This window comes from Geotrypetes seraphini, chromosome 2 (assembly GCF_902459505.1).
Source record: "Geotrypetes seraphini chromosome 2, aGeoSer1.1, whole genome shotgun sequence".
Classification (NCBI taxonomy): domain Eukaryota; kingdom Metazoa; phylum Chordata; class Amphibia; order Gymnophiona; family Dermophiidae; genus Geotrypetes; species Geotrypetes seraphini.
In genome coordinates this window covers 262,447,082-262,470,596 of record NC_047085.1, presented here as the reverse complement: position 1 = coordinate 262,470,596, position 23,515 = coordinate 262,447,082, and the positions used below count along the sequence as shown (strand labels likewise).

Genomic DNA, 23,515 nt, shown 5'->3' with positions numbered 1-23,515 from the left:
CTTTGAGGAGAGAGGGAAGAATCGGAGTATGAATGGGCACAACCACTGACCCTCAAGCCTTGCAGTGAAGAATGCTGGTGTAGAAGGACTGAGGTTGAGAAAGACACTAAAGAATGAATAGGATTGTTTCCTGCAGTTATCTGCAGGGACAGGAACGGTGATGAATTTTCTTACCGTGTCATTCTCTAATGGAAATGACATTGAATGATGCATATTACTCCTGACACAAAGAACAGTTCTAAGAAACAATGCCACTAAAACATTGCAGAACATGCAACACAATAATGCACTAATACCCCCCCCCCTTTTGCTAAGCTGCGGTTAAAGTTTCTACCACGGCCTGGAGCGCTAAATGCTTCTCTGTAGCTCATAGAATTCCTATGAGCGTTGGAGCATTAAGAGCTCCAGGCCGTGGTAGAAATCTCTACCGTGGTTTAGTAAAAGGGGGGGTAAATGATGGCAGAAAAATAAAAAAATAGACCATCCAGTCTGAACAGTTGTGATTCTTTAACACTGGGTAGATGAACTTTTCTAGTGCAAAGGGCATAGTAGTCTGGACAGTATAGAGTTTATATACCATACTCACGAGTAATTGGAGAAGGCAACCACAGCTTTCTTCACTCTGCCTCCTTGTTACTGGGAAAAGCCGCTCCTCCTCAGTTTTTCCTTCTCCATTCAAGTTGAGAAGGTGTATTTTGTTCTGCTCTTCTTTTAAAAGGGATGGAACACCTCTTGTATGAGGGATGGAATTCCTCTTATATGAGAAAAGACTAAAGAGGTTAGGGCTCTTCAGCTTGGAAAAGAGACAGCTGAGGGGAGATATGATTGAAGCCTACAAAATCCTGAATGGTGTAGAACGTGTACAAGTGGATTGATTTTTTACTGCATCAGAATTTACAAAGACTAGGGTATATACGAAGTTACAGAGTAATACTTTTAAAACCAATAGGAGGAAATATTTTTGGAATGCATTGCCAGAGGATAAGGTAAGAGCAGTTAATGTAGCTAGTTTTAAAAAGGGTTTAGACAAGTTCCTGGAGGAAAAGTCCATAGTGTGTTGTTGAGACAGACATAGGATGATAGCATGGAATGCTGCTACTATTTGGGTTTTTGTCAGGTACTTGTGACTTGGATTGGCCTCTGTGAAGATGGGATGCTGGGCTAGATGGATCACCGGTCTGACCCAGTAAGGCTATTCTTATGTTTATTTTATTTGGGAGGGGGGTAATTTTTGTTCTAATGTTGAGGCTTGCCGCTGCCACAGAAGTTCCCAATTTTGGGAGGAAGATCTACCTGGGAGAAGTTGTAGATTCTGGCCACAGAGATCTGTATCTGGGGGGGGGGGAGGGAGCAACCCTTCATCTAAAGAATGTAACTAACATCATGGACGCGCGGGATCTGGTCCCTGGGAGCTTAGCTCACCCCTGATAGTCAGGCACTTGAGCAAAGGCTGACTGGCTTCCATATCAGTTCCCAGGGATTTATGGGTGCTGGCTGTATTCCGCCCCTCCCCCCCAAGATGCATGAGAAGCTACTAGGGTCCAGGATTTCCGGCACAACTCAATACCTCATTCAAGAGTTAACCCAATCCTCAGGTGAGAAGCTCATGATTAATAAAACAGCAAAAGTATTAGGAGTAATTCTAGATTCCAATCTCACCACGGGCAAGCAGATTACTTCACTGTTCAAAAGATTTTTCTTCAGATTGAGGCAGTTGAGGACGATAAGATCAATCCTGAGTCCAATTAGTTTTCGGACAGTGACTCAAGCAGTTCTACTTCCATATTTAGATTATTGCAACATCACATTGATAGGACTTCAGAGATTGCAACTACTCCAGAACACAGTGGCTAGTCTGATTTTCCATAAGGCTTGATTTGAGAGGGCCAGTCCACTGCTGATAGAACTGCACTGGCTGCCAGTCAAGTATAGAATTCAATTTAAAATTTAAAATGTATGGTTCACAGGGCTATATATGGAGAAAGCTCGACTGCACTAACTTTAGTCTTCTAAGTTTCACACACCTTCTATAACTCAAGAATGACTCAGCGCCATAAATTACCTTTTCCCTCTCCACGCCAAGTTTGAAGGAAATCACTCTTCAAATCCACCTTTCCAAGTTTTATTAAAATTGTTGATTCTCAGTAAGAAATTTCCTCATTTTGTGATTTTTTCACTACACATCCGGGAGGGTGGGAGATATTTATAAAATATACTTGTATATCAAATTATTATTTTATTTGAATAAGGATATTTAACTTTTATTATTATTTCATACACATGAATTGATGTACTTTTCTAATAATTGTTTATATTTTATATTATTTTATGTAATAATAAGTTATTGAATATTATTAATATTTGATAAGTAGGGTGGGTGGGTAAAACAATATTTTTTATAATTTCTTGTATGAATTGGTTTATTTTATGAAAATAGGTCTGTATTACTCTTTCTGTAACAAATGTAATACACTGTTGTAGTCTTCTAAAATAATAAAATTTAAAAAAAAATTGTTTAAATGCCTATCAGGAATTCTATGCATTTTATAATAATTAAAATAAGAGAACACAAACAAAGACTAATTAAACAAGACATAATATTGACATACAATAAAACGAAAGGTAAGTAGGGAGAATTACAATATTTAAAAGTAAAGCAGACACAGAAGGAGAAAAAATCAAGAGGAAGGAAGGGAGAGGCCTATTTGATGTTAGAACCAAAATAAGCGTTGAATTTCAATGCCACAAAATTTGGAACTGTCTCCCGACCTGCTTACGTCAGACCTCCTCCTATCTTCAATTTAAGAAGGTGCTAAAAATCATGTCTGTTTTCATTATAGTCTTGCTATGATTCATAATGTCTATGTTGCTCAGCTAATTAATCTTATGTAAGCTGCAGTGATTCCCAGTTGATATTTGCGGGGTATAAGAAACAATATGGTATGGTATGGTATGGTAGGTTCTGTGAATCTGACTAAAAAGTAGCCTGAAGCCTCTGAGATGCTGCAGGCAGACACCTCTCCTGACTGTGAGTAGATTCTATTCATTCCTATGGGGAAAATCATGGGAGGGGTGTCAGAATTTGGGGGTTTCCTTAGTTTTAGGGGCTCCGCTGAGCGTCAGGCAGGAGGGAGTGGGCATCCCTCCTGCCAACTTCGGATCTTTAGGGGATGTTGGGGAGTATCAGGCAGGAGGGAGTAGGCAATCCTTCTGCTGATTAGGGGTGGTCTCCTGTCCACTGCAGTTGACTGAGCATATTGTAGCAGGGGAATTTCTTCCCAATCAGCTTCGGGGATTCCTGCCAGCTCAGCTGATTGGGGATAAATTCCCCTGCCATGATTAGCTTATAGCAGCTGTGGTCTAGTTTTAGGATCCTGCAGCAAAGTTAGGTGGCTGAAATGTATGCCATGGTTTTCTGGGACTATATTTCAGGCAGCTATCTTGACATGAATCACAACTAGGTAACTGCTTTAGCCCGCCTAATGCCACTTCTTGCATTGGCCATACCCACTTTGGCACTGGTTTTAGAATTTCCCCATAACTACCTCAAAACACCTCAAATTTACTTATAATTAGTCAGGATGAATTCCCCTATCATGTCAAATTTGCTCTGGATGGATGGCTGAGGAGCATCTGTGTGCCATGTACTGCAGGGCATCTGAGATGGGAATGGAAGCAAAAGGCCTATCCCCCCCTTAAATCCGTCTAAGAGTTTAGAGTAACAGGAGGTTTAGCTGTTGGAGTTCAAGCCCTCCTAGAGTCCGCAAAAGCCAATGCAGCATTGTTAGCGAAACACTGATACACAGAACCAATGAGAGACCAGAGTATGGACCTTCAGAGATCTTCTGAAGATCTGGTGCAGTGCTTTGATTCTAATTTTGTGAATTTACTATTTAAAGCTTATCTGAAGCATAAACAAGCAGGCATGGCATCAGGCACAGGGGGATGGCAAGCCTCAAGGGCTGGTTCCCCTGCAGAGAGTGTCTTCTTCAGCCCCAGACATTCAGTCAGAAAAGGACTGGAAAGATTTAGAGTCTGTTTCCGTGCCTTTGATGTCACACACTGAGTTCTCTGGTTGGGAAGATTTTGGGTCCCTGGAGGGTGCCGCCAACCAAGAGTCAGTGGCAGCCCTAGACCAGGGGTAGGGAACTCCGGTCCTCGAGAGCCGTATTCCAGTCGGGTTTTCAGGATTTCCCCAATGAATATGCATGAGATCTATTTGCATGCACTGCTTTCAATGCATATTCATTGGGGAAATCCTTAAAACCTGACTGGAATATGGCAGTCGAGGACTGGAGTTCCCTACCCCTGCCCTAGACCAAGGAGAGGACCTGTGTGTAGGCTTTTTAAGCCCACAGATTTTGCTGGAGGTCATTACTGCGTCCCTATGGGAACTAGAATTAGAACCTCTATAACCATCTACCTTGATGCATTCCCTGTTGACCAGTTCCAAGTCACAGTCTGCATTTTTTCTGGTGCTCACATAGCAATGGGACTCTCCGGAGGCCTGGGCCATGACTAAACTGCACCCCATAGTACCAGACTTTCAGTAGCTCTTCTCTATACTCAATGTGGATTCCCTGGTTGCTCAAGTTACAAAATGTACTTCGCTCCTTAATGAAGGAGGAGTGATTTTGATTGGAGAGTGGATCTTGTCCTCAAAAGAGACTTTTGAGGCCTTGGCTCTCGGTCTCAAAGTGATGGCTTTAGCATCGTTTGTAGTATGTGCTTGCCACAGGCATCACTGATGGATCTTACCATCAAGATGTTTTTTCTGGTGGCCATCACTTCGGCCAGGAGAGTATCAGAGCTTCAGGTGCTCTTGTGTAGACAGCCTTTCGATAGATTTGTGGAGGCTGGAGTCTCTCTCCGCACAGTTCCATCCTTTCTACCAAAAGTAGTTTCAACATTTCATGTTAATCAGGAAGTCCTACTCCCAGTGTTCCAGAATTCCAACAAAAACAAATATGATAAATTTCTAGCATTGCTGGATGTTTGGAGAGTTCTTCTCTGATTTATCAGATCATTTTTGGTTTTGACAAATTTGAACCATCTAGGAAGGGCAGCCTCTAAGGATACTATGTCCAGGTGGACCCATATGGCCATTATTTCGGCGTACTTTGGCTGTGGCAAAGAGCCACTGATCAAGTTTCAAGTTTATGTAAAATTTCTTATACCGTTTAATAAAATTTCTAAGCGGTGTACAATTATAATAAAAGTATATACAACATATGAAGATTAAAACAGGGGTTGAAACATAACTTTAAATGTCATCAAAGGGGGAAATTAGTACTTAGAACAAAAAAGAAGACTTACACCACGGACAAAGCAAAAAACATGAGGAAAAAAGGTAAGAACTACAATATACAGAAAAAAGATACAAATAAGGAGAGAACAATGGGAAGGGCTGGACTGAAAAAACATGTAATTTAGCCCTTACAAGGGCAGTTATGATTCGAAAGCATCAAGGAATAAGAATGTTTTTAGTTTAGGTTATTACCTCAATAATTTTCTTTCTAGTTGAAGGGCATTGTAGTTTGGACAACCCAACTTGACAGATTTCAAGTATGCCTGCTTCATCTTTAGACTTGCTTAGATGTCTCCAGATGCTTGTTTTTTGGCAAGCCAAGTAATAAGAAACTGATTAGTGGATAGATGTGGTATGGCTGAGCGAGAATGTATGCTGCTCCTTGATTGTGAGGAAGCATATAAGAGCCATACAAATGTTAGTGCACTCAGGTAGGTGGATTATTACCTACTATCAGGAACAAGGAGGTGAGTGAAGAAAGCTTTGGATGTCTTCTCCAATTACTTGTGAGTATGGGATATAAACTCTACTGTCCAGACTACTATGCCCTTCTACTAGAAAGAAGATTATCGAGGTAAAAGCCTAATCTTCCCATTTGTTAAATTCCCATATGGAGTCCAAACTAACTCAACCTTCCCCTCCTCCTCCCTCAAACTGTTTTCTATCACATTCCTGAGCATGCCCTGATACTGATAAAGCATTAGACCCCATCACTTCCAGTGGAAGGGTATTTCTGACCTTGTTACCTTCCTCAATAACTCATGTACCTTCTATACGAAATCCAGCATCCAGATTCTCTTCCATGTCTTATGGCTAAATTCTCTCTAAAAAAAAATCCATTCATCCACCAAAACTTAGCAAAGTCACTGCCCAAAACATCTGGTCTTCCCATGCTTACTGAATTTGGGGGTTTGAGCATAGCCACCCTATACAGGCTACCCTAGTGGACAGTTTGTACTTGGGGCTCCATCTATAGCAATTATTGTTTAGGGGCTAAAGAATATGAACTAGCTTTAAACAAGGGACCTGGAGAGCACCAAATTTACAACGTAGGGCTTTGCTAGCCCTATCTGAAAAAGAGAGGCCTAGAGACTCAAAATACAAATGTATGAACCCAGTCCTGCCATGGGTGGCTAATGCAGAGATACTGCTTAAACATGATGTCTAGACTGAATAAGGAGAGAAAAAGAATCATATGTCCTTCATATTCAGAACTCTCACCTTACACCACAGCTTATAAACCAGTATTGGGACAGAGGCCTCTTAAATACTCTTCATATTCCTGTCACAAAAACTTGGATGTACCTAGGAATAGGGCGGTGTGTGTCTAGAGAGCATACTATTACACTTCTCCCTCAGTATTTGCGGGGGGATATGTTCCAGCTATAGCCGCGAATATGAATTGTATTTGTTAATCGTGGTTTTTTGTAAAAAATAGCAGTTTTGTTAATAAAACCGCGAATAACATATAAAATTCATATTCGCAGTTTATGGAAGGGACTACAGTACAATATTGTTAAAAGTTTAACTTTTTTTACATTACAGCAAAAGGAAAGGAACATTAATCATGATGTAATTTTTGGGGGCAAAGTCACCCGACGAAAAATCGCGATTATGTGAAACCGCGAGTGCAGAAACCGCGAATAAGGAGGGAGAAGTGTTCTAGCATCAAAATCAGTCACACTGGTTAAAGTGTGACTCTAAATGGCAGAAGTTTATTGACTATTGTGGTGCTTATACCTCAACCGAAAGCAACCTTGTCTAGCTTTACAGCTTCATAGTTGTATTTTTTGGATGCTCACCGCCTCAAGTAATTTAAAGAGTTTGCTTTTTCTAGTTCAGTGTCTCTCGCAAGCTTTGCGAAGCCGCAGCACACTAAACGTGGTGACCGTGGCTCGAGGACATCCAGAAGTGCGCGGACGTTGACGCGATGGTGTCACGTGCATGTGTTATGTCATCATGTTGACGTCCGCACATGTGCGAAGGCCCTCCAGACGGAGCCCTAAGCCACCAGTGGCGGGGGGAGGGGGGGTGCTGGAAGGGAAGAGGTGATGAGAGAAGGAGAGGCGCTGGCGCCATCTGACTGCCTAGAGGATGCGCCTCTTGCATTTCCTGTAGGGAGTTAGCCGGCGCCTCTCCTCCTCCCTGGGGGTCTCGTGGCACACCTTGAATCTTGGGCGGCACACTGGTGCGCCGCAGCACACAGTTTACGATACACTGTTCGAGCTCTTCATGGATTTTCCACAATTTTCCATGAAGAATAGACAGCAGAGTTATCCATTCAACTGAGCCAATTTCCAACCAGCTGTCACAGAGAGTTGTAGCTTATGCAATTCACTCATAAACATGTGGCACATGATGTGACCTTAAATCTTCAAAACTGTCATTAAAAAGTTAGGAGAAAGAAACCGTTAAAAGAGGCCAAGAAAAAAATATTAGGCTAATTAAACTGGTAACAATAAATAACATTGGAACAGCAACATTTGTATTTAGATATGAAATCCTGACAGCGACCAGTTAAGAAATCAACAAATATAGAGGATCACTGCATTAAAAAAAAAAAAAAAAGAAAAGAAAAATGAAAAGGAACTGTGTCACTCCAATTCCAAATCGCTGCACTACAACATCAGAGATTATGTAAGTAAAATTCCCACCCCCGCTTTACATTCTGTGGTACATCCCGGTCTCTTCGATCGACAGCCCAATGTCTCCTAACTGTTCCTTCTTTAAAAAATGATTGGCACTAGAAGACATGATATGTTCTCAGTAATGGCCCCCCAGTTATGGAACGCTCTTCCCCAATATATCAGGGAAGAAAAAGACCTCAGTCAATTCAAAAAAACTACTAAAAGTTATCTTTAGCTTTTTTCCTATTAGACGCAGACATTAGGGCTCAGTTTTATTACCTCATCCTATTGTTTCATTCCTTATTTTGTCTCTTTTCTTAAGCAGTGATGATGTAACGTTACCCTTCTATCCTTCTCGTTTCGTGTATGTCTTAATAGTGTTAGCTTTAAGTTATTTTGATTACTTATATAAACCTGTTTTATGAAGTTGTAAATTGCTTAGTAACTGGAATAAGCGATTCATCAAATATAAATAAAAACTTGAAACTTGCAGGTTAAATTAGACACAGATATTCAATGCCAGGCCTAATCTAGGCACGGGAATTGAATATCTGGCTCACTGTGGCAACTAGCAATTGTCTGAGTGCCAGCTGATATTAAACTAAACTAAACTAAACTAAAAACTTAACCTTATACACCAAGTCTTCAACCAAAGGAAGCTCGACGCGGTTAACAATAAGTTAAAACAGGGGTAGGGGACTCCGGTCCTCGAGAGCCGTATTCCAGGTGGGTTTTCAGGATTTCACCAATGAATATGCATATGATCTATTAGCATACAATGAAAGCAGTGCATGCAAATAGATCTCCTGCATATTCATTGGGGAAATCCTGAAAACTCGACTGGAATATGGCTCTCGAGGACCAGAGTTCCCTAAACCTGAGTTAAAAGATAAGCTAAAATACAAGAGAATGTTTTCAAAATGTTTAGCGAATAAAAGATTTATGAAAATATTGGAAGGAGTTGGGACACCTCAAAATTAGAGGAAGTTCATTCCATAATTGGGGAAATTTAAACGCCAGAGAAATACTAAAATTCTTAACTCCTTGAATTCCTTTCCTAGAAGGGAGAGAAAGTTTAAATCGATGAGAGCCTCTTGCATATGAAAATCTATAAACATTCCATAGAAGAGGAACAAGCGGAACAAAAATACCATATAAAATTTTAAAATTAATATATAAACTTTTAAGCTGGATTCTGAGATAAACCGGAAGCCAATGGAGACTCAAAAGCAAAGGAGTCACATGATCAAATTTACTCTTTCTGTAAATCAGCTTTGCAGCGGTATTCTGAATCAATTGTAGTCTTTGAAGGCAGTTCTTTGTGATGCTGAGATAAATGGCATTACAATAATCTAACCAACATGGTATAATTGATGGGCCAAGACAGAAAAATAACGTTGATGGAAAAGATATCTCACCTTCCTCAGCATTCGTAAACTGAAAAAACATTTTTTAACCAAAGAGTTTATTTGATCCTTAAAGGTAAGGGAAGAATCAAAAAGTATTCATATCTTGGAGGAGAACTCAATTTGTAGGGAGGCTCCAGAGTCCAGAAGTACAGTGGAAGGAAGATAATCCAATTGTCCATATTACTAAGCGAACAAAAATCCATAAGCCATTATTAAGATGGACTTGGGGATATCCACTGCTTATTCCTAGGATAAGCAGAATAAAATCTGTTTAATTCATTGGGATCTTGCCAGGTGCTTGTGAGCTGGGTTGGTCACTGTTGGAAGCAGAATACTGGGTTTGATGAACCTTCGGTCTTTCCCAGTAAGGCAACCCTTATGTTTTAAGTTAGGATAGCTGAAAATTCTGCTAACCAGGTAAATCCTCGCTCTGCCCTGATTACCCCCAGATCACACTAGCACTAACCAGATAGTGAATCAGTAGTCAGAGCTGATATTTAACAGCACTGACCAGTTAAGTGTCAGGAATATGTCGGGCATAGCCAATCAAGGCAATTTACGGTAGTTGGGTGGGAATCTCTTCTGTCCATCTAAATCAGTGGTTTCCAATCCCGTCCTGGAGGACCACCAGCCAGTTGGGTTTTCAGGATAGCCCTAATGAATATGCATAGGGCAGATTTGTATGCCCGTCACCTCCATTATATGCAAATCTCTCTCATGCATATTCATTAGGACTATCCCAAAAACCCAACTGGCTGGTGGTCCTCCAGGACCAGGATTGGGAACCACTGATTTAATTCATTCTGAATATCTACCCTATAGTTTTAGAATTTTATTTGATTTCTGGATACATTTTATATTTCATTTTAGCTTTACAGAAGTTCCAGCTTCTGCCATTTTCAAATTCCATGGGTGAAGGCATTTTATTTATTTATAATATTTATTAACCGCCTGAAACCTAGGCTGTTTACAATATTAAAACATGCAAAAATAATAAAAATAAATAAACACATTCATAAAAAAAAAAACAAATAAAATAATCCCAAATACAAAGAATACTAATTTTCTAAAGAATACTAATTTTCCAAAGAATACTAATAGTCTAAACAAGAAAGTGAGTTTCTAACAACTTTCTAAAACTCAACATATTTTCACAAAACATACCCCCTCTTCTACCAAGCTACGCTAGCGGCTGCCGCGCGGTAACGGCCCCAAAGCCCATAGAGATTTAAAGGGCTTCGGGGCTATTGCTGCGCGGCTTTGTAGAAGAGGGGGATAGAATCCATAGCAGGATCAGCCACTGAAAAAGAGGATTTTAATGTATCCACATAATGTATCTTTTAACAACATGGAGTTTTCAGATCTCAATACACGTCCTGGCCTATATATTTGCAAAATATCACTGAAATAACTTGGTATTTTATTATATATCCCTTGATGAACTAATTTCAAGATCTTATACTGGATACGAAATTGTATGGGGAGCCAGTGAAGCTTCTTTAAAATAGGCGATTTATGATCAAACCGTGATGTTCCCATCAACATCCGAGCAGCAGAATTTTGTACAAAATAAAATCAAGACAATTAAATTCTTGAACAGGATAATTTTCCATTTTAAAGAAAATACATAAAAGAAAATTTAATACTCTTACACAAAACTGAAGAAAAAGAAATTTTAGACCACAAAAGGAGAGAGGTAAAAAAAAAAAAAAAAAAGATATCCAAGAAAGCAGAATTTATTTTTTTTTAAAGAGTGAAACTCACTACAACAACAACCAGGAAATAGGAAACAGCCTAACAGGAGCTACACTAAATAATTCCAAACTAATGTCCATACAACTTAAAGTTCCTGTTCTGCAAAAACATACGCAACAGAGCAGGTTCATAGCAAACAAAAGATGCGTCTTTTAGCTGTATCATACATTAGCAAGGAAAATGAAGAAAAAACTTCCTAGCCAAGGCGACTACTTCCTGCCTCATTTCCAGTTTTTTTTTACACACATCTGGAAACATATATAATTTAGGGCTCCTTTTACTAAGGTGCGCTAGCGTTTATAGCACACGCAAAAGATTAGTGCATGCAAACCACGTGCTAAATGAAAAATACTAACGTTTAGCGCGTGTGGCATTGTAAAACCACTAGCACATCTTAGTAAAAGGAGCCCTTAGATCCAAGAAAATCAGCTTCCTGAAAATGTAAATAGCAATGAATGACTGAGGTTTTGTCCTGCAAGAAAACAAAGGATACTATCAAAGTAGATCTTTTATTAACAAAATCTCCAGAAGATTTTTAAAAAACCCAGTTACATCTAAGGTAGTTTGATCAATTTGTCCTGATTTATTCATCTGCTTTTTAGGTATAATATAATAAATTGAGTTCAAAGGAGGTAATGCATTTTCTGGAAACTTTAATACATCCTTTAAATACGTAGAATAAATTTTTAGCGGATACAGAGTAAACTTATGAAAAATTCAGAATCCTAAGATTCAAAGCTTGGGCTGAATTTTCATTGTTTTCCAGTTGTCTATGTATCACTGACTTATCCAGGACCAAAGATGCTTGAAAAGACTAAAACTAAACCCGGACAAAACAAAATTCTTCCTGGCCACCCCCAAAGACAAAATCAAAGACACCACAATCCAAGTGAAAGGATTGGTTTTCCCACTCGAACAAACATTAAAAATATTGGGAGTCACGCTGGACAAACATCTATCCCTAGAAAATCACACCGACCTCACTGTTAAGAAAGGTCTCTCGGTGCTCTGGAAACTTCGCACCATAAAAAAATACTTTGATGACACCGCATTCCGCCTACTAGTACAATCCTCTATTCTTAGTATACTGGATTACTGTAATATCATTTACCTGAGCTCCACAAAGAAAACCACCAGAAGACCAAAACTGATTCAAAACACAGCCGTCCGCCTCATTTTCAGCCTGAACAAATGGGAACACATCACTCCTTTCTACCACCAACTTCATTGGCTACCTTTCGAATCCAGAGTCCTTTTCAAGTTCGCCTGCATCTGCTACAAAACAGTATTTGGTCTATCACCAAAATATCTCTCCCTCCCCGCAGAATTCAGCTGTTCGCCTTCCCCTCCATAAAAGTATGCCAGCTCAAAAGATTCTTCGACAAAACCTTCGCCTTCCAGGCGGCTAAGCTGAACCCTTGGCTAGCCCACATGATGCTCGAGGCCCCGACCTACCTCGACTTCAGAAAACTTCTCAAAACATACCTTTTCCGCAAACAGGACCTTTAACCCTCATTCCCCTGCAATAAACCAACTCCCGCCCCACCCCCTCCTTTCTCTCCCCCTCCTCTCCCTTGGTTCCCTTCTCCTTCTCTCGTTCCTTCCAATCCAACTCTGATAAATTTCTGCTAAAACCCCAACACTTCCTTCCTCGTTGCTTGTAATTCCGACAAAATGTTGTAAATCCGTGTTCAGATCGGATCCTAATTTAATTGATGTGAACCGCCTAGAACTCTTTGGGTATGGCGGTATACATAATAATAATAATTATTATTATTATTACTTTAACTTTCTGTTCTAATTTTTCAGTCCCTTTTTTGCTTTTAACTGACTCCAACTCTACAGCCTGAGACTCGGAAAAAATTTTAGAGTAATCGGTGCAAGAGCATACATGCTACCGCAAGTCACACATCATCCAGGGTAGTCTGCAGGTTTAACCAGAGGAGGAACAGTAAGCAAGGTAGAAATTAAATCCTCTTTGACGCTATTCACACCCTAAGTATTAACTCCCTCAGTGGGGTTCTTGGCTGTTCTTCCTGCGTCCATTCTTCCAGGTATAATCACAGCAGAAGTTCCTTCCTCCAGTGCAGGAACTGTTTGGAGAAGGTCCCTTTCCATCACCAACCCAGTATAGACATTGCCAGACTGGGAGTAACTTCCCCTGCCTCCTAGATTGCTGCAGGTAGGTTGGGCAACAATGGAGTTCAGCAAAAACTCGCTGTCTAAGGGGGAGCTGCTCCCTATTCGGCTCTCTCCAGCAGAAATGCCTGATTTCCCCTGTTTGCTGGCAAGGTCCAAAATTGAATGCTAGGTCACTGAAGAGGCTGGAGTCAATGTGGAGAGGGAAGATTTTATTTTTCCCTTTCTATATCAAAATCACTCTAAAGCAAATATAAACACAGAAGAAAAAAGTCAGCATTCAGCGGAGCTCTGCATGATGAGGCTGTCCCATGGCCAGCTTGCTCCCCCCTCCCCCCTTCACCCTGTCTTGAAGACATATTCACAATTGTACCATGAAGCAAAATTTTAGGAATTTGAACTATAGGATACCTGAGCCCAATCCGATAACATATTGGTACTGAAAGAACTCAAACATGAAATTGCTGATCGGTTGTTAATGATTTGTAACCTGTCGCTAAAATCATTTGTAGTGAAGATTGGAGGGTGGCCAATGTTATGCCGATTTTTAAAAAGGGCTCCAGGGAAGATCCAGGGAATTACAGACTGGTAAGCCTGACCTCGATGCTGGGCAAAATAGTGGAAACAATTATAAAAAATAAAATTGTAAAATATGTAGACAAACATGATTTACAGACACGAGTCAACATAGGTTCAGCCAGAGGATGTCTTGCCTCTCCAATTTGCTTGACTTCTTTGAAGGTATAAATAAACATGTGGATAAAGGTGAGCCAGTTGGTGTAGTGTATCTAGATTTCCAGAAAGCTTTTGACAAGTTCATCATAAGAGGCTCCTGAGAAAATTAAAGAGTCATGGGATAGGAGGCAATGTTCAATCATGGATTAAGAATTGGTTAATGGAGAGAAAACAAAGGATAGGGTTAAATGACCATTTTTCTCAATGGAGGAGGGTAAATAGTGGAACTACAAGTAGGGTGATTAAATTTGGAAAAAGGATCCCAATAAGAAGAGACATAAGCACTGACAAGTTAGATGTAAAGCATTGATTATGCTAAACAAAAATATGAAGAACTTGCCTAAGAGGCAAAAACTCATAGTAACATCAAAAGCAGAAAACCTGTGAGGGAATCCATGGGACCATTGGCTGATCAAGGAGTAAACTGTTCAAAGTTGTTAAAATTCACACGGTCTGTGAAAAACTGCAGGTATACCTTAAGAAATTGGCAGATGAAATTTAATATGGACAAATGCAAAGTGATGCACATTGGGAAGAATAATCCAAATCATAGTTACCGGATGCTAAGGTCCACCTTGAGGGTCATCACTCAAGAAAAAGATCTGGGTGTCATTGTAGACAATACTCTGAAATCTTCTGCCCAATGTGCAGCGGAGGCCAAGAAAGCAAACAAGATGCTAGGAATTATTAGAAAAGAGACTAAGACTATTATAATGCATCTGTATCGCTCAATGGTACGACCTCACCTTGAGTACTGCATTCAGTTCTGGTCTCCTTATCTCAAAAAAGATACTGCGGCACTAGAAAAGGTTAAAAGAAGAGCAACCAAGATGGTAAAGGGGTTAGAACTCCTCTCATATGAGGAAAGACTAAAGAGGTTAGGGCTCTTCAGCTTAGAAAAAAGACAGCTGAGGGGAGATATGATTGAAGCATACCAAATCCTGAGTGGTGTAGAATAGGTACAAGTGGATTGATTTTTTACTGTATCGAGATTTACAAAGACTAGGGGACACTCAATGAAGTTACAGAGTATTACTTTTAAAACCAATAGGAGGAAATATTTTTTTCACTCAGTGAAAAGTTAAGCTCTGGAATGCATTGCCAGAGGATATGGTGAGAACAGTTAATATAGCTGGTTTAAAAAAAAAAGGTATGAATAAGTTCCTTGAGGAAAAGTCCATAGTCTGCTGTTGAGACAGATATGGGAAAGCCACTGCTTGCCCTGGATTGGTGGTATGGAATGCTGATACTATTTGTGTTTTTTAGCTAGGTACTTGTGACTTGGATTGGCCTCCATGAAAATGGGATATTGGGCTAGATGGACCATTGGTCTGACCCAGTAAGGCTATTCTTATGAAGTTATTAATCAGCAGTAAAATATGACATTTTATTGCATCTTAGGAGTCACTAACCTGAGGAACATAGGATCACAGGCTTGTGACTACTGTAGTAAATGCATAATGTAACTTGTGATCAGTCTCACAAAATTGCATTGTTCAGCTCCCTGGGAGCATGGGGGCCACTAATTCATGGTCCAGTGCTCCTGAGTCTTCTTAAAGGGGCCAGAACTTTTCAAAATGATAATTTTCACCCTTTACCAACCCCCCAGCCAAGAAAAGACCTGTCCTGGAAGAGATGCTCACCTAAAGACCCCCCAATCCCCAGTAGGCTCTCCCAGTTCCACTTTATCAAATCCTGGTGGTCTTAGAGATTTGAGCAGGAGCAATCCACAGTCACTTCTGCCGCTGCTGGAGACAAATTCAAAGTAATGGTACCATCACTAGGTGTCAAAGTGCCATATAAGGGTAAAAGGACAGCTTAATAATCTGCATGCTTTGAATCTATTATTATGCAGCCCAAGGTGACTTACACTAAGTAAACTAATGCACCAGTTTGCTGTTTAACATGCTGAGGGACAATAACAACTCCCTAGTCTCAATGGGCCTATTAACTATCAACACACAAGACCATATGCAGCACATTCTTGGATGCACTGGAAGTGGCCTAAGATTCCGATTGGCCAGATCCCTTAGGCCACTCCCCTATGGGAGAGGCCTTAAGCGCCTGGGCCAATCAGGGCATACAACACTCCCCGGTGCATCCCACCCTAGCTCAGCCCCCCACTGCCTGCTTTGATCGGGCAGGAGGCAATCTGCACATGCACAGAAGCTACGCGATTATGTCACACTGACACTTACGTGACGTCATCACTTGGCATCCGCGCATGCGCGGATTGCCTCCTGCCCAACGTGATTGAGAGAAGGCTTTTCAAAACCCGGACAAAGTGCCGGTTTTGAAAAGCCATCCGGACCCCCGGACATGTTCTCAAAAGGAGGACATGTCCGTGGAAATCCGGATGTCTGGTAGCCCTACCCATAGAGCTGGCGAGCTCATTCTTAGCAAGGATCACTTCCTGAATGTCTCTTTGAAAAAAACTTATCAAGCAGAGAATGTTCATATTTTGTTTTACAAGAACTTTGAAGCTAAATAAAATTGCTGCATGTGCTTTCTCTCCCCTGACTTAACATTGCTCATTTTTCATGTATGTAAAAGAATACACACTTTGGAACAACATAAAATATATATGGTTTCCCCTAAACTAAAGGGGGCAGGGCTCATTTTTTAAAGGGGAGTTTGACCCGGGTGAACATGCATTTACCTATCTTGAAAGTTTTGAATTTTGTTTCCCATTTAACATCAGCTGCTTTGACAATTAACCCTATGATTAACACATTCATCAGAACTCAAGTTCTAATTCTAGAACCCATTGTTACAGCTTTATGAGCTTTGATTAGCCTTAACCTATAAAGATTCTTCTGTGCAGCGAGATGGATTTTGTCATGACATTGCACCTTTGGAACAAAACAATATAATGAAATAAAAAAGGAGAGAAGAAGGATTGATTAGGAAAACATCAGCCTACGAACCGACCAAACACTTAGGCTTTTTCTTACTCCTGCGCTTTTTCTCCAGGCGCCTGAGTCGTTTCTCTTCACGCCGCCGTGCCTCCTCAGCCTCTTGATGCTGCCGGCATTTGTGGAAGTTCTCCACCACTACACCAACGAACATGTTCAGCACAAAGAAGCTGACAATGAGCAGGAAGGAAATGAAGTAGAGTAACATCCAGGGGTTATTGTTGGTCACTGGCTAGAAACAAAAACATCAAAACAAGTCGTGATCAATTGGCTAGGTGGGTTTTAGGATTCTTATTCTGTGTCATTAATTACAGGTTTTGGTTTACATATTGGAGGTCCTATTGGTTCCCTACTAGGAAACATAAGAAAGATATATTGTAGCTGGCTAGAGTAGACAGTGAGATGATACTAGCATCCCCCTTTAAAGTGTACTCTAATGGTACATTCCATGATTTTAGATGCTGATTTACAGAAAATTCTAGTGAGAGAAGTTTGAGTAAGCATACCACACTTTGGATGGGGCCTGCACATCCATTGTCTATGAGTCTTGAGGTCTCTTTACAAGTTTTGGAAAATAAAGTTGGAAGGTAGGTATGTTTGGCACAGTGGTTAGAGCTACAGTCTCAGCACCCTGAGGTTGTGGGTTCAAATCCCATGCTGCTCCTTGTAACCCTGGGCAAGTCACCTAATCCCCCATTGTCCCAGGTAGCGTGTGAGCCCACTGGGACAGATAGGGAAAAATGTTTAAGTACCTGAATGTAAACCACTTAGGCTATAAGTGGTATATAAATCCTAAAATAAATAAATTTTGTATTTTGGGCCAATGTAAGTTTCTGGCACCTAGGGTCCTTCCTAGTTGTGATTCTGTAAGCGGTGCCTGTCTTTGATTGCAATGTGGCAGGCGCCGCTTATAGAATCAGCCCCTAAGAGTCTGATTCTATATAGAGCACCATAATAATCTTTGCCGACTAGATCGATACTTAGGATTATTGGCCGTATGCATCACAAACATTTAGGCACATCCATTTAGAAAAAACTAGGTCTAAATACCTATACCTAAATTGTGCGCGGATTGGGCATATTATAAACCAGTGCACTTAACTTTTAGGAATGCCCATTGGTCCTTCCCCTGGCCACACCCCCTTTTAAGATTTATGCACTAGACCTGATGTGCAGCACTCTATAGAATATGTCTACCAAGTTGTGCGTGTAACTTCTAATTAGTGCTAATTAGCCCCAATTATGAGGTGTCAATTGCCAATTATCAGCGATGATTGGTCTTGTTAAACTATTAAGTTTTGTGCACAAATTGACTGTGCACACTATTTGCACATGAAACCAGTGGCATAGCGAGGGTGAGAGGTGCCCAGGGGGGTGTACCCTGCCCCTTTCTCCCCCTCTCCCACCCCATATGCTCCTTCTACTGCACGTGTCACCCCTTCCCTTCCACCATACCTCTTTGTGGCATGAGCAGCAACCCCAACCTACTGCTCATGGCAGCATTGGCTTTTCCTCTGATGTCACTTCCTGGGTTCAGGGCAGGATTAACCAATAGGCCAAGTAGGCACGTGCCTAGGGCCCGAAATGGTCAGGGGGCCTGATGAAGGAGGGCATCAACATTGTTTTTTTCCAAACGTCGATGGACCCTCCAGCATCGATCAGCAATGCAGGCCCCACCCCAATCGGCAACGCAGCCCCCTCCCCCCATTGACGGAAAGTAAGACAAGCAAGCAACGCGGGTATGAAAGGCAACAGGAACTGTAATTGTGCAAGCGGTGCTGCTTGCCCAAAGCTTCCCTCTGATGCAGCTTCCTATTTCCGCCTGGATGCATGGTGGGGCGGGGCGGGGCAGGGGGGTCCAATGTACTTTTGTGCCTAGGGGCCCTCGACAAAATAATCCTGCCCTGCCTGGGCTCATACCTAGGAAGTGAAGTCAGAGGAAGAGCTGACGCTGGTGTGAGTAGCAGGTTGGGGTTTGCTGCCCGTGCCGCAAATGTTAAAGAGGTGCAAGATAAGGGGTGTGTGTGCGTGGTAGTGTGGGGGGCGGGGAAGGAGAGGAGGACAGGTGTTGGTGCCCCCACCAAGACAACACCCGGGTCGGACCGTCCCCCGCCCTTCCTTTACTATGCCACTGCATGCAACATATGTAGTTATATATAGAATTTGAGGTAAGGGTAGCTAGTGCTTTGCGAATGTCTGAGCAGATAAACCAGTTTCTCGCAAACTTGTTTTTTGAGCTCTGGCACACTAACAGAGCAAATGTTTTTCGCACTATACAAAAAAAGAAGACACGTGGCCCCACTCAGTTCTTAATCCCTGAGCTCTGAGCCGCATCTGGAAGGCCTCTGAGCATGCGCAGATGACATGATGACGTTGATGTGATGACATCACACACGTGCGTGCATACGTATGGCATCATCACATTGACATTCGCATGTGCTCGGAGGTCCTCCAGACATGGCCCTGAGCTTTAGTGCTGGTGAAGATTTACATAGGTATGCCGAGGGGGGGCGGGGGAGAGAGGAGGAGAGATGCCGGTGCCAGCAGTGACAGACTCCCATACACATCATCTATTCTTAAATCCCTGGTGGCACACCTAGAATCTTTTCAGGGCACACTACTGGGTAAAGCACACAGTTTGTGATACACAGAAATAAAGTTATCAAAACAAATCTTTGTATGTACTGAGGGTTATTCTGTGCATATAATTTTTGCAATGCTGATATTTATGTGCAGAATACCATTCCAGCAGATATGTTGAGGATTACAATACTTTTTCTGCTCCAACCTATGCTCAGTTTCAGCTATCCCTTAGGGCAGAACTGTCACCTGCTCTGTTCTGTCTTTAACCAGTGTTCTTCACGGAGGCCACAAAAAGATTGGCAGGTCCCTATGCTCAGAGGAAAAGAAGAGCAGGCATCAAATCCTCACAGACACTACACTACAGAAAAGAATGGGCTATTTCTTCAATGACAGCAGGCTTGTCTAAGTCCAGTCCTCAAGGGCCGCAAAAAGGCCAGATTTTTGGGATAATCCTAATAAATATGCATAAGAGAGATTTGCATACAGTGGAGATATAGGGCATGCAAATCTCTCTCATGCATATTCATTAGGGATATCCTGAAAATTAGACCCCTTGAAGAGTGAACTTGGAGAAGTCTGTCTGCAGATTTTGTGTTATGCTCAAGGTGGAATAGCTAATAGGCTCTCTACCACAGATTTAATATACTGTGCATGCAACCACAAATTGTGTACAGACATCACACTAACCCCGCACTAACATTTGCACACGTTTTATGCATCAGCCCCTGAATGATGGTTTATAAATTGAAAACAGTAAGAGAATATTCCACCTCTTCTTTATATCAGATGGTGGCATTTTGTTACTCATTACCTACGTCTTTAAGATTTAGCAGTAATTATTTAGAATTCTGGAAGAGATTAAAATCTTTTCTGTTTTGTAAAGAGGGCTTGTCTAGTAACACATGATCATTTTTATACATTTGATTGTTGTTAAATAAATGGATCTAACTTCTTATACTGTAATCTGCCTTGAACTGATAAGGCTTTGGTGGAATATAAGACGAATAGAATGAAATGGAACAATGTGGCTGTTATCACTAACCTTCCACACCTCCCATGCATCTTTAATTATATTTACCAACAACCCAAACTCCCTTCATGTATCTGATGAAGTGGACTCAATATATTGGTTAGTCTATATCAGTGGTCTCAAACTCAAACCCTTTGCAGGGCCACATTTTGGATTTGTAGGTACTTGGAGGGCCGCAGAAAAAAATAGTTAATATTGATTAAAGAAATGTCAATTTTGCATGAGGTAAACCTCTTTATAGTTTATAAATCTTTCCTTTTGGCTAAATCTTACTAATAATATTGTAATTTACAGCTAGATTGACATATGATCAAGAAACTATTTTATTTTACTTTTGTGATTAAGATAAACATACTGAGGGCCTCAAAATAGTACCTTGCAGGCCACATGTTGTCCCTGGGCCGTGAGTTTGAGACCACTGGTCTATATGGTGCCACCTGCCTCTGTTATTTTTCCTCTATTTCTCTAATTTTTCAGTACAGGAAAATTTAATAAATATATATATTTAATAAATAAATAAATAAATATATATATATATATATATATATATGTATTTTCATAAACAATCAAGTAAACTTATATAATAATACAGAGACTCTGTGTCTTCCTTTGATTAACAATAAAACTTCTATCAATGAACCCCTACTGCCATTATTACTTTACAAAAATTTGTTATAAAACATAAGCCAGGACACTAAAGCGACATTTGAGTGCAATAGAGAAGGTATGCTGAACCATAGGGTTATCCGTCTGTGCTCCAGAGCATATTGCAGAATATATTAATCATAGCTTTTCAACTCTTCCACCTTCTACACGGTCTCTGCTGCCCTCTTCAGTTCTTCCTTCTGCAAGCGAGCATGAAGGAGTCTTTCTGATCTGCTCTATTTTTTATTGTTTGTGATGTTTTCAGCTTGTTCATGGATTTTTTTTCTGTTGTGTTTGAGATCCTAGTTCAAAGGGAGTACTTTGCCTGCTTGGAGAGGACAGTATTTAAGTTTGCAGCTAGCAGGTGTATCCCTCGGGGATCTATAGAGCAAGCCTGCAGAAGATTTGTGGAGCTCAGGGTTCTGGGCCCTTAGCACTTGCTTGTTTCCTTAACTTGGTCAAGAGCTTGAGCACAGGCTGTTAGGCATCAACAGTTGCCCTTCAGTGTGCTCTGGGTGCTGACTGCACTTCACCTATCACCTTGCCATGTCATGCGTTACAGTCCTGAGAGGTAGAGTATCAGTCCGACTAAGGTCTGACCGGTAGCCCGAAGATCTCAGCATGGGACTGACTGGTGGCTTAAGGCAGAGAGCCTCTCCTGATCCAGCAACACTTTCTGGGAGCACCCGAAGAGATTTCCAAAACCCAGCAGTTTGTCCATGTTTTGGAACTCCTGAGTTCAGAGGCCATATCTGTAAGCCTTTGCGCATGTGGGTCCATCACCTTGATGACATCATATGCACACGCACATGTGTGTGACGTCATTGAGTTGAGTTCTGCGCATGTGCAAAGGCTTCCACAGGTGGCCTTCAAGCTTGGGGAGGTTTGTGTGGGGGCAAGGCTGAGGGAGGAACAGGGCAGAGCCGGAGGTGGGACAGGGTGGGGCCAGGCATCTTCTTTTTCAAAGAGGAAATCTGGCAACCCTACCTATGGGAAAAAGTGTGTGAGTGTTTGTGTGTGTGTGGGGGGGGGGAGGGAGTCTTCAGAAGTGAGTTTTGATGGTTTCTACAGTTGTTGCAATGGTTCTCTTCCCCTTTGGCACTCCTATTTCCACTTTGAACTGGATCATGTTGTGATCACTGTTTCCTAATGGTCCCACTACTTCCACTTCTTTGGCACTTTGCAGAATACTGTTATCCATTTCTTGGAGAGGGAGCATAAGCCTAATCACGTTTCCTTCTCTACACACATTTTCATTGGCTTCCTGTATGTTATAGATGTGATTTTAAAAATTTTCTTGTTAATGCACAGTCTTTTCTGATAGATCTTTTCCATCTCTTGCAGAGCTGGCGACACCATATGTTCCTGGCAGGGCACTGAAGTCTGTTTCTGAATGCAGTGCTCCCCTGTGAATTCGCGGTCTGCGATTTGCAGTCCCGGTCATTTGTGGTATTTTCTGACCGCGAATGACCAGGCAGGAGAGGGCAGCCAGAGCAGCCAGTATGCTCCGACCACCTCTTCCTGTACTAAAGTTGGGCCTCACCAATCAGGAGCTGCATGGCAAAGCAAGTTCGCAAACTTAATTGTCAGACCTCGTATTACTAGCTTTAACTACATTATTTGGTAACAAACTCCACAGTTTAATTAAGCATTGAAAGAAAATAATACTATTCTTCCACAATATATACACTTTTATAAATGTCCAGCATATCCCTCTCGGGTGTTTTTTTTCTCCAGGCTAAAGAGTCCTAACCTGTGCAACCATTCCTTCACAAGGGAGCCATTTCATAACATCAATCGTTTTGGTTACCCTTCTCCATATCTCTTTTAAGTTCTGCTATACTATTTTTTTTCATATGGGGTATCAGAAGTACATACAATAACAGAGAAAAGGTTTCTGGTGGACTACAGTATATAAAACAATCTGGCATTTCATGCCACTTCCCATAAGGTAGGTGCTTGCATTGTTATCACTACCAAAGTCTCACACTGAAACCCTCTCTCATGTATTAAGGTTGTCCGTATGAGAGGCATGGACTATTCCTTGTGCTGCCCTCTGCTCAGTGGATAAAAGGAAGAGAAATAGAAGCTTTGAGTTTACAATTCTGTCAATTTGACTCTCCGAATGACTTAGGTCACTTATTTTGAAGAATGAAAAGTTCTTCTATGATAGTCAGATGTCATGATTTATACCTGCTGATCAACAGCCACAGCATCTAGTCCATTGTACATGATATTGACCCAACCATCCTTTGACGCCAAGACAAAGAGTGACATAAGTGCCTGAAATGCAAAGATAAATGTTGTTATTCACCAAATTTATAACTAAAGTGGCCACCACCAGTGATCAGTACTTTACTATTACATAT

The 23,515-nt window shown here is 41.2% G+C and overlaps 1 protein-coding gene across 7 annotated transcripts in view; it reads right to left on the bottom strand.

The window, feature by feature from the left end:
• CACNA1I (calcium voltage-gated channel subunit alpha1 I) overlaps positions 1-23,515 on the bottom strand; it is a 1,298,213-nt gene that overhangs the window by 153,179 nt on the left and 1,121,519 nt on the right. For all 7 annotated transcript variants that reach the window (XM_033929511.1, XM_033929508.1, XM_033929510.1 and 4 more), the window contains 2 exons: positions 23,340-23,429; positions 16,928-17,120 (listed from right to left, as the gene is read on the bottom strand). In XM_033929511.1, the coding sequence (XP_033785402.1) occupies positions 16,928-17,120; positions 23,340-23,429 (283 nt within the window). The remainder of the gene's footprint in view (positions 1-16,927; positions 17,121-23,339; positions 23,430-23,515) is intronic.